The sequence below is a fragment of the Calidris pugnax genome, unplaced genomic scaffold (genome assembly GCF_001431845.1).
Source record: "Calidris pugnax isolate Ruff unplaced genomic scaffold, ASM143184v1 scaffold44, whole genome shotgun sequence".
Taxonomy (NCBI): Eukaryota; Metazoa; Chordata; class Aves; order Charadriiformes; family Scolopacidae; genus Calidris; species Calidris pugnax.
This window is the reverse complement of record NW_015094506.1, coordinates 5954700-5966780: the sequence shown is the minus strand read 5'-3', so window position 1 is coordinate 5966780 and position 12081 is coordinate 5954700. Positions and strand designations below refer to the sequence as shown.

General features: G+C 37.5%; 1 protein-coding gene across 1 annotated transcript in view; it reads left to right on the top strand.

The window, feature by feature from the left end:
* LOC106901339 (putative RNA-binding protein Luc7-like 2) overlaps positions 1-12081 on the top strand; it is a 43133-nt gene extending 31052 nt beyond the window's left edge. Inside the window, exons 7-11 of the mRNA XM_014963980.1 lie at positions 48-224; positions 2431-2522; positions 3401-3430; positions 4350-4544; positions 11041-12081. Of these exons, the coding sequence (XP_014819466.1) occupies positions 48-224; positions 2431-2522; positions 3401-3430; positions 4350-4544; positions 11041-11233 (687 nt within the window). The 3' untranslated portion in view covers positions 11234-12081. The remainder of the gene's footprint in view (positions 1-47; positions 225-2430; positions 2523-3400; positions 3431-4349; positions 4545-11040) is intronic.

Here is a 12081-nt window from a genome sequence, read left to right as displayed (position 1 = left end):
ATTTTGTGCATTGAGAAGTAACAGTTAGCAAATTGGTTTTTTTCTAGGAAGTATACAGGAATTCTATGCCTGCCTCCAGCTTTCAGCAGCAGAAGCTGCGGGTTTGTGAAGTGTGCTCAGCTTATCTTGGTCTTCATGACAATGACCGACGACTTGCTGACCACTTTGGAGGAAAACTACATTTAGGATTTATTGAAATAAGAGAGAAGCTTGAGGAACTCAGGGTAAGTCATTCTTGTATTTTTGTGTGTGGTCTTATTTAATTATTTGCCAGGCAACCTTAATGCAGTATTTCTTTCTGGGTGTGTGAATTTTTTTCATATTACTTTAAAACTTGCAATTTCATTAGTCTACAAAACACAAAAAATTCTAATATCAATTGTCTGGATAATTTGATAAGATGACCTCTTTTGCACAGAGGTGTATTAAAACACATGTTCAAAGTAATGCATCTTAGGAACAAAGAGTGCAATTCCACTTGTAAAATGGAGAACAGTATTTTGAATGACAGTGATGTTGGAACATGTTTAGCAGTCATAGATAGCCAAACGAACTTTACTTTTAGCCAGTTAATTGGCTGAAAGTAATAATAAGACTTGTGAAAGCACGACAACATATAGTGGGCCTTAGTGAGCGACATTTAATTAGGATAAAATGTCAATAAGGCTGGTATTGAAATCCTCACTTTTGGTACCAATACATAATGAGGATGATAAAACAAAAAGATCTACAGAGAGTGAAAGTTTAAAACTCAATTTGTTTATTTTATCCAGACAAAGATTGGGAGGTGACTTTCATTCTATAGGTACCAACAAGTAAAGGAGATTTCTTTAAAAAAAAAAAAAAAAATTGGAGGCTTTTAAGATTAACTGACAATAGACTAAGTAACTTCTGACAACTCAAGGCTGTAGCTATCCAAAGTCAGAATACTAAGAGATGTGTATCTTGAAGTCAGGTTAGATATTGCAATAATTGTTACAGAGAGGTTGCATGTTCTTTATAGCTTGAAGATTTGAAATCCAGTTGGAATATTATCCTAAACAGTACTGTCTTCACTAGAAATCGTGTGCTGGAAGAAAGATTTACTGGAATTATGTTCTTGACTTTCGGTATTTAAGAGGTTGGATTTGGACATGGATACCATTTATGATCTTAATATACAAATTGCAGAGTTAAAGGCTCAATTAAGTATTTAACTGTAGAAATCAGTAAAGGCAATAGCTAAATGAGTTGAAGCCCTAAAAGCAGAAAATGCTGCTACCAAGCTTGCGTAAATTGGCTTGGTGTTTATTTCATAATATTCCAGCTGTCTTGCATGGATACTGTGACTTACCCTTTGGAAAGCCCAACTCTTTCTGTTGACTGTATTGGCAATTTAGGCTCCTAAATATAGCTGCTGTAAGTTAATCCTTAGATGCCTGGAGTAGATCATGTGAGCTTCCTCTCATCCCTCCATGAAATTATGCAAAGAGTCACTTGAACAAGAAACTTTGCTTGTAGTTAAATTACTGATACTGTACGAGGAAGTATAGATATAATATGACATAAAGGGTTGAAATAACTGATCATTTACACCATTTGCAAAAAAATGCATGGATAATTACTTCACATTCCCAAAGCATCAATAAAATAATCTTTTGAAGTACTTCGCTAACAAAAAAAGAAAACAATAACTATCCCCTCCTTCCTCAGAGCTCTCCTCAGAGATCTAATCAAGATGCTGCTGGGGCAATTCCACATCTCAGAAGAAGGTCTTTACAAAGAGTTGAATTTCTTGCATCATGTCCAGAAGGTGGCGAGACTTGGGTTTGGCCAGATCTCCAGTTGTGAGTTCCACTTCTGAGGGCCCTCTACTGAGCGTGCCTTGTCCCCAGTAGTAGTGAGTTCAACCTGGGGACTATCAGCTGAAGCATCCTCTCTAATTTTATGTCTCATGTTCACAACACAGAAACGAGTAGCCTCAAAACTAGGTATCAGCCCAACCAAGTCCTTTAAGACTAAGGATTTCTTTATGTCAAAGCGTAGTTGAAGGAGTTAATAATTAACTGTCCCCGTTCCGATTCCTTTCTGCCTTTCCCCAGTGGCCAAAATATGAAAGGATTGGCATGGAAACTCTCACGTTAAAGGCATAGCTTACTCTTCTAAATTCCTATTTGTGGAAAACTTAATATATCTCCACATATTTCAGGTCTTCGTTGTAACACCCATCTATTTGCTGCAGCTCTTCTGCAATAATTTATGTTTCTTGGAGAAAAATAAATAAATAACAATATATATACACTGAGGAAGAGAGAGGGAATAATATACACAAGGGAAAGGGAATATACATGAGGGAAAGAACTGAATATTAACTGTCTAGGTTATTTTTATAGCACCTTCATCTGAGAAATTTTGATATGTAACTTAATGAATATATTCCTTTGCTTTTAGAGGATTGTGGCTGATAAGCAGGAGAAACGGAATCAGGAACGTCTGAAACGTAGAGAGGAGAGGGAAAGAGAAGAAAGAGAGAAACTAAGGAGGTAGGGATCTATTTTAATTGCATATACATAATGACATACTTAAATTTAATGGGAAAACTATGATGAGTTCATACATATTTCTTAATCTCCAGAATCATCATAATTTGTATTCCTTGGAAACTTAAAAGAATTGAGAGCGAATGTCATGTCAAAATTTTAAAACCTGAATTGTTTTCATAGCCTTTTCAAAAACTACAGATAGAAGTGTCTCTACGTATTTGTACAAATGGCCTTTAAATTAGATAATTTTCAGGTGTGTACCTTGTTTTGAAACCTTACAGATGTAAGCTTACACACATGTGAGTTTCTAACATCTGTTAAACCTTCAATATTTTCTTTATAGATGTTAGCAATTTTCCTTAGTAGTTGAATGTATGACTGAGGAACGTAATTCCCTGTTCTTCTATGAAATAGTTGCTTCCAGGCCTTTTGGAGCTAGAGTGGAATGGAATTGAACTACAGTTCTCTGGACATGTCAGCTCCAGAGGTTAACAGTGTAAACTTAGAAATCTGTTGTGGTGTGATAATACCTGCCTGACAAGAAGTAAGGGAGTACTGACTTGAAGTGCAAGCTTTTTCTGTGAGAGCGTTCGGAATAAAAAAGCTGATTAGATATTTTTTTGGGTTTGTAGTATAGTGGGCTCAAAAATAAACAAAAAAAACCCCACAAATACAAAACAGTTCTTAGAGGAATGTGTTTCCTGGTAAATATTTTTACGAAGTTGTTAACATCACATAAAAGGCCTTTAAATAATTGCTAGTAAAATGAGAACTACAGCAACAGGTCAACTAGCATGGTTTATTATTACTAAAGTATACTTTATTTTATAATAAGATTCTGTAAGAAAAATTGACTTACTGTTTTCCATTTGTTTCAGGTCCAGATCCCACAGCAAGCATACCAAAAGGTATATAACTCTGCAGACAAGAAATACAATCAATGAAGCTAGCGTTTACAAGCTAGAACATTCTAAGTTTGTCTAGCACTATAGTTTAAGAAGTCCATCTTTACAAACGAAATATTCCGTTACATATTCAACTTCTGTGTGTTTATACAGTATTTATCACTATGCAACTGAGATTATATGTGTGCATCTATTTTGTGGCTACTACAGTGCAACTTTTTGTCCCAGAAATAGTTAGAACACACAGCACTGCTCTTTCTTTAAAACAGAAATTTGTGATTAATACCTTTTGGTGAAAACCCCGTGTTTTTAAAATCCTAAACTCCAGGTTAAATCTCAACACCACATGACCCATCAATAGTACAAGTTTTCTTCCTAGCCTACACAGTTGAAGGTCACCAGTGAGGTATTATTGCAAAGTGACTGGGAGGGAAAATAAATTAAAAAAAAGAAAGAAAATAATGAATTTGTATGGTGCTTAGAACCTTCCAGACAAGTTTTGAGGAAGGATATAGTCCTGTTTTTGCAGAACATCATAATATATATGTTCTGGTAGATGATCCCTTTCATTGCATCATGCAGTTCCCAACTTTGCCTGATACAGATTTTAAAATTTTAAAAAGGAATTTTTTCCCCGTATTTTAATTCCTTTCAGAAGCCTGAATTGGCTATGCTGTAACCATACATAGAGTTGTGAATTAACTATAAAATTGTCTGCATTAGTTACAAAGGAGTTTGTAGGATTTCTAATGTTGCTTTCCCCCCTCTGTTTGCCTGTCACAGGACAGTGCAATAGCTCTGAGCACTGCAGAGCATTCTCTATACAATAAATTTCCATATGCATAGAGTACGTAGCATTCAAAGACGCTGACAGAGTAGCTGGGTGAGTGCAGAGTCTGGCTTAAGTCCTTTCTGTTCCTAGATCTAGGTCCCGAGATCGCCGCAGACATCGGTCTCGCTCAGCCTCCCGGGAACGGAAGAGAAGAACTCGCTCCAAATCCCGTGAGAAACGCCATCGTCACAGGTCTCGCTCCAACAGCCGCAGCCGGAGTCGCAGCCATCACAGGAGCAGGCACAGCTCCAGGGAGAGAAGCCGAGAGCGCAGCTCCAAAAAGAGGTAAATGTTGGCCTAGAAATAAAGGGCTTTTCCTTGGTGCACGATGAGAGTTTTCACACTCAATTAAATTTACATTTATCACATGGTAATTGTTGTGGCTTAACCTCAGCTGGCAACTAGGATCATGCAGCTGCTCACCCTCCTCACCCCTCGGGCAGAATGGGGAGAGGATCAGAAGAGTAAAAGTGAGAAAACTGGTGGGTTGAGATAGAATAGTTTAATAGATCGAGCAAATGCTGCACATGCAAGCAAAGCAAAACAAGGAATTTGTTCACTGCTTCCGATGGGCAGGCAGGTGTTCAGCCATCTCTAGGAAAGGAGGGCTCCATCACGTGTAACTGTTATGTGGTAAGACAAATGCCATCACTCTTAATGTGTGTGTGTCCATCCCCTTCCTTCTTCTCCCAGCTTTATATACTGAGCATGACGTCCATATGGCATGGAATAGCCCTTTGGTCAGTTGGGGTCAGTTCTCCCAGCTGTGTCCCCTCCCAGCTTCTTGTGCTCTCCCAGCCTGCTCGCTGGTGGGGTGGGGTGAAGAGCAGAAAAGGCCTTAGTTGCTTAGCAGCAACCAAAAGCACCAGTGTGCTATCACACTATTCCCATCCTAAATCCCAAACATTAACTGTATTCCAACTGAAACATGACAGTATTTTAAATACATTGAGACTGTGTCAGATTTCAGTTACACCTTTATCATATTTATGATTTTACACACAGTAATGATATATATATATTTTTAATAACAATAATAGGGTTATGTAGTTCTGTTTTGGAGGAGTGATAAAAGGTATAGGTGTCAAGATGATAATACTACCATTTTCCTGCAGCATAGAAAGTGAAACAGTTGATCTCCATTTGAGCCCAGGGATATCAGCAGTCCATCTTACTGTCATCTGTCTGTTTTTTCCCCTTGGGCTCTTATTCCCAGCTCTGGAGCCCCATCTGTTTTGTACTGAACCAGATAAAAACAAGTTTAGATATGCCTGAAAATAAACTTGTTGCATTGTGTCTGAAGACGTTGCTTTGCAAGGAAAGTGGCCTAACCCCTCATTGAAGGATTACTGCAGAAAGCAGTCTGGGGTTGTTGCTTTTGAATTACTCAGTCGCTGTCTGCTCCTGAGGATTTGCTGGCTTATTTTAGCTGAGTGAGGTAAGCATAGTTTAGAAGAGTGTTGGAATTGCACAATGAGGCATCTGGTAGGGAGGTCTGCTCATAACCAGGATTCCTTCCTTGTGTAGGTCAGCCACCACGGCATAGATTTGAATAGAGGGTGCCCAGTCTGAAAAGCTTGACAGACTGTCGACTTGCAAGAAGAGGAAAGATCTGGTTTTGAAATGGCCACATATGCAGGGTTTATAATTCAAATTATTTTAAGAGTTAAATTGCCAAGCATGGAGAAATGTATTGAATGTGTTTGAGTATCTCATGGGCTCTTTGCCCTAAAAATGAGCCATTTTTCATCCTGGAGTGGGCAAGTGACTGTAGTGGCATTGTGCTCTGTAAGAGAACATAAAATATAGGGTTGTTCTTTTTTTTCTTTTTTTTCTTTCCCTTCTTTTTGTTGCAGATGGATAAAACTTAAATGTCCATCACTCTAGTTGATATAATTAGTAGTGTTTGGTATTTAAAATTCTTCAGGGTGTTCTTTAGTGTCCTAAAGTCAATGTTTCAGACTCTGCAATTTCCATCTTGATTGTAGCCTGTCATCACAGTTATCCTAAAGAGCCTACCACTTCAAGGCATTCACAGCAGCAGAATAGCAGATCTTCAAACTTGTAGTTTTCCAGTCTTAAAATGGACATTTTCCTTTGAGTCAATACATTTTTTGAATTTGGAGGAACCAATGTACAGAGCATATGCTCAAATTGCCTTTAATTCTTCAACTTTGAAGTCCAGCCTTGCAAGATTCAATTTCAGTCCTTCAAAGGAAATTATGCTGATTGTTTCAGGATTCTCATGATAGTTGTTCAAACTCTCCAATATGATATGCATAATGCAAATGATGCATTTTATTCTATATGTTGGCAGAAAAATATTTAAGAGCAAGGAAATGGTGTGAACCATTGGTGCTATCCATGTAACAATAAACCTATCAGTCTCAGCTGTAAAAGGTGAATTGAAAAAGCAGAAGGTGATTTAAAGATTAAGTCGGTGTCTTTTTGCAAGTTGCAGTCAAAGAATAAGCCCTTAAAACCTTTTTGTGTGTGAATGAGTTAAAAAATACAATGTAATTCAGGGCACTAGACTTCAACCTTACAATATTCGATACTGGAAATATTTCTCCAGATGTTAGTTCCTGCCCTGAAGGAACGAGACACACCTGTGTTGGAAGACTCCTTCTTTGTACAAATAAGAGTTTTACATTACTGATAACTTGAGGGGAAAAAAATGCTGTGCCATCATTAGCAGCTCATACCTCTTATTTTCTCTGAGGTTGAGCAGAATTTTTGCTCTTACAGTATGTATATTGTGTTTTCAAGAGTAAAGAATCTTCAGAACTATGACCTTGCTTCACTGGGACCAGGGTAGCTATTGAACTCCTATAAAGGAGGCTGGCTATCTCCTTTTTAGAGATGCCCTTCTAGCCATTAGAGCTGCTTTTCACATGAATGTGGGAGAAGTCTTTCTGTTGAATACCATACTGCTGTTGATGCCAGAAAATAAACCTGAACTTGCAGACTCAAAGGTATTATATTTCTTTGTCTCCTAAGAACCCTTTCTATTCCAGGGAGGTATTTGAGATTCTTTGAATTTTATTTTTTTTTTGAGGAATTTCTTAAAATGCAAGTTAACTCCTTCAGGCAGGAGTTGGTAGCCTTTTGGTTTTGAGTAACCAAGTAATTTCAGATTTGGGGAATGTGATGCTTTTGCCAAATGCTTGCAGAATAGCAAAGTGTGACACGAGAAGCAGCAGAAAGACAACTGAAAGCTGCAGCAGTGGCAGCACGTAGTGCCACTAATTCTAGGGCCGTAAGAGAAGTGTGGATTTGTGGTTGCTGTGTGGGAAGAGTTGCATCATTTTATGTTAACCTAAAGCCTTCAGTGTGATTTTTGTGCTTAGCTTAAGTACCATAAAACACTTATTGTAGGCTGCTGAATCCTGCTGTAAAAGCTATTCATGTGTCTGGGTGATTTTTGGTCGTTGGTTGGTTTGGTGTGTGGTTTGGTTTTTTGTTTTGTTTTTTTTTTTTTTAATTATTATTATTTAGTTAGTTTTGATCACATCTATTATGGCTTCAACATGCAAGCATACTAAACAATTAAACTTCTTACTGGAGAAAGTTTTTACGTTCTTTTCCTGGAAGTCATGTTCCCATTTTGTTCTGTATGACATTATCACAGGCACATATGTGCTAGGTATTACTGTTGCAGCAAACCATGCAGTTCTTTCTGGTTTTCCTGTCCTCCTTTCTTCAGAAAGTATTTTCTGAGGAGTCTTTTATGTAAAATGAAAAGCTGCTACCTCTCAGATACTTCTTCACTCTGAAAGTAGAGAGATGTTTATTGTATGCTGTATCTTGGGAAATTCTACAAATACATAAATTGGTCTGATAGGCGTTTTCTTTGATCTGTTTCATTGGTCACCCTGTGAAGAGGTGGATAGATTTAAATCTCTTAATGGCTGAGATCTTGTTTCAAATTTAGTAATTTAGTGGACCTCCACGCTCTGTGGGCACAACTGAACATATGTAGAGTATATGGCAATAGTTGTCTCTAAGATAATGGGAGCCCATCTGGTAATAACAGCAAAGTGCTGAAGGTAATAGGAACCCTAGGTCTACCCAGGCTTAAATTACTGTCTTATCAAGAGCAGGTCTAAATATGAAGTCCTACTTTTCCTCGCTATTGGCTATAAGTTCCAAATAACTAAAGTTATTCATTTCATTAGAAACAAAATACGTAATTTTTGCTTCTTGATTTGCAGTGAGGAAGTGAATATTTGTAGTTAGGTGTTGAGATTGATCTTACCATTGAGTACAATCGTGACAGCAGACCCATGAATTGAGAGATGGTTGTGCCAGTATCCTTGAGCCCACTTGGAAGAATTCATGTGACAAGGGCTAATGTACTCCCATACAGACATTGTATGGACAAAGAGAGTACCTTAAGTATGGGGCTTCACTTCACCTGGCTTTTAGATGACTAGGTCAGATGTAAATCTTGTGAGTCTCATTACAGATTTATGTGTCATAATTTTGTGTCTATTTTAAGATGAGACAAATCATGCCTTAAAGTGTCTGTTTCTTCTGCTGACTGTTAAGGAAATCTGGCTGATTAGCTTAGATGTTTACACGGCAGACATTTAAAGCTGTGTGAGATAGATCCCACTCTTAGCATTTAGACTTTTTTTTTTTTTAATATCCTTCAGATCCTGGTTGACAGCAGAATATTCTAGCCCTATGCAAATTCTCTGCTGTGGTAGAGAAGTATAGACTTTGTTTTCTTTTCCTTTTTTTTTTTTTTTTTTTTTTTTTTTTTGTGGAGAGAGCTGGGGGGGGGGAAAAAAAAAAAAAAAAAAAAAAAAAGTTCTAGGAAAAATATTAGTTTTTTTTTTTTTTTTTTTTTTTTTTTTTTTTTTTTTTTCCTTCTGAGGAGAGAGCCTGGGTGGGGGGGAGCACAGGCCCATTTAGTCAAACATCTTACCCCTTGGAAGGTTTGAAACTGTAACTACATCTTTCTCTGCTTTCCTACATCTGACTGGCTGCTCCAGGATTTTCCCAGACTGCCAAGCCTGCCCTAGGATTTTTGTCCAAGGCTACTGATGGGTTTTTTTTGTCCTCTGACCCAATGCAGGTGTCCACAGATACTGTCTTGGAACAATTATCACATATTGTAACAAAATTCATAGTTGGTGAACGTGACAGTGTGGGTGCTGCCCAAATATCTGGTGAAGGGGGCAGTTTCTGTTGAAAAATCCACCCGGATCAGTTAGGAAGTAAAACTTTCCAAGCATTCTAGAAAATGCAAGTCTAGTAGAGGTTCTGATTGTAAAGGCTATACCTTGCTCTTCAGAAAGAACCAAAATACCATTTTTGCCTGAGTCTTCTGTAGTATTACTGCTTGCTAAAGCAATTGTATAAACTTCACATCACTATGCTGTGATTAATTAAAGCTGGTCTTCCATCTTGTCACTGACTAGAGACTCAGCTGTAGAGAGGTGGGACAGCTGGACAAATGCATCTTATATTCCTCCAAAAATGAATTGAATGAAAAACGAAGGCTGTGGGTGGCATCATGTCCTATCTGTTTGCCTATTCTAGGATTAATTACTAGAGTTGGCTTGAGTCAACCAGTTTGGAAGCATTGTTACTTCTGCAGGACACTTGCAGCATGAAACAGCTGTACTAACTCCAGTATCAACTTCTTATTTGGCATGTAGCTCTTCTTATTTGACATGTAGTTTGTGGAACAGGAGTAGTGCCCCTGGATCTCGATGTTTGGAGATACTAAGTCTTGCAAAACACCACATTGTAAGGTAAATAATCTTTCCAGCTGAGGAACTAAAATGAAAGGTCACTTATTTGTAAACTTAGAAAAGGAAATGAGTGCGGGAGCATTACGTAGACTTTAGTTTTGAAGCTTTGAGGTTGTAACAGTAGCTTTCTGTAAGTGGAGAAAGTATAGCCTCGCTGTCCAGTACAACAGATCTTTGACCAAGAAATTTGTGGCTAGCATTGTAGCGTGCTGTTAAGACTTTGCTGTGGAAGTATATATTAGAATCTTTATGATTGCAATATATCTTAGAGTGAAAATGCGATGTTTTTCAGCAACAGGTTTAGCTGCACTCTCTGAGGAAGATGCCTAATACAGTACCTACAGTTCCTAGTACAAGTAGCTCATCTAATTTAAAACTATGTGGTCTGTTTAACAGAACATCTCTTTTCTCACTCCATCGTAAAGGTGCTGGAAATGCTTATTATCAGAGTAAAATATCTAAAAATAACACCACACCAACATCGTAAAACTACTCAAGGAATAATTCTTCTAACAAAACCTAATTGTAGCGCAGATTCCAGATTTGATTTGTATTTGCCTTTATAATAGCCTCATTCCAAAATTAGGCAAGTTAATTTCCCCTTGCTTTTAATTAAACTCCCATGGTAAAAAAATATTTTAAGCTTGTAATTTATATATCTGAGAGATGCTAGACATTCTTCCCAAACTAGACACTACAGATGAAAAATTTCAATTAAGCTTCTGTTAATGCAAGCTTGAGGGCAGAGGTTGAAAATAAGAGATTTAGTGAAGCACATTGACCTTAATCTGGGCCCTGTAATAAATGTAGACTAAATTCTGCCTCTATCAATATTTGTCTTCTAAAATTGGAAATAGGTAAGGGAGAAGAGTAGAATGAATTCTTATGTCTTCTCATAGACTTCTATTTATAGAAGTCTAAAGTTGGTTTGGAAAAAGAAGAAAAGCATAAAATGAAAATGCAGTTTGATAGCCACAGACTCATGATTAACTTGATTTCTCAAATTCACTTTTCAGATCCTCAAAAGAAAGATCTTCCAGAGACAAAGAACGTTCAAGAGATCGTGATAGAACATCACGAGATAAGGATAGAAGCTCAAGAGAGAGATCACCGAGAGATTTCAAAGACAGGAAACGCTCTTACGAAAGTGCTAATGGCCGGTCAGAAGACCCGAGGAGCTCAGAAGAGCGTGAAGCAGGGGAGATATAACTGGCTGTATATTCACCTGATCTCTAGCTTCCTATGGAGTTGCATACTATGGTTTAGTTTACAGTTGTTCAAAGGGACACCAGTGAGCAGTTTCAGACACTGATCCAACTAGGGTAGATGTACAGTATATTAAAAGTGGTTATAACCAAGTCAGAATTAAACCCCGTTAATTAATGATGCCTAAAGCTGGGTCCTGGACTTCCACCAAGTTGTAAAACTTTTCTGAAAGATTTCTCTTTATTCAGGACAACAGTTTTATGTACCAGATGCAGATCTCAATGTTTTTAATCTCCTTTCCAATACAAGTTAGTGAACAAATTCTATTGTACTACTTGCCTTGGGTGCTTTTGAACCTTTATAAATTCTCCAATTCTGCTCCAGTCAAAACAGCAGCATTGAAAGGTTGTATTTTGGGGGTTTTTTGTTTGCTTTTTTTTTTTTTGTAAGAGGGTGGGTGGATGGATATTAACTTTTACTCTAAGCTTATGTTCCCAGTGACTTTTTGTTAGGGAACCTAGGAGTTGATTACAATGGGAGCATTTAGACAGGAATGTGTGCTGGAGAAAGCGGAACTGTCTTTTTACAGTGCCTATTTAGACTTGGAAATTGAACAGCTGTTGCATTACATCTTTTTTATTTCTACTTAAATTTTGAAATCAAAGCCAGTCCCATATCTGTACCATTTGATTGGTATGTGTTCAATATATTTGTTTTTTCCATAAGGACTCTTTCTGCTTTTTCTTGTGGGGTGTAAACGGCACATCCTTAATTGTATTAAAAACAGACAAAAAACCAGCAACAAAAAGCAAAAATTGAGAACAAAAAATAAAAAAAAATAAAAAAGGAAA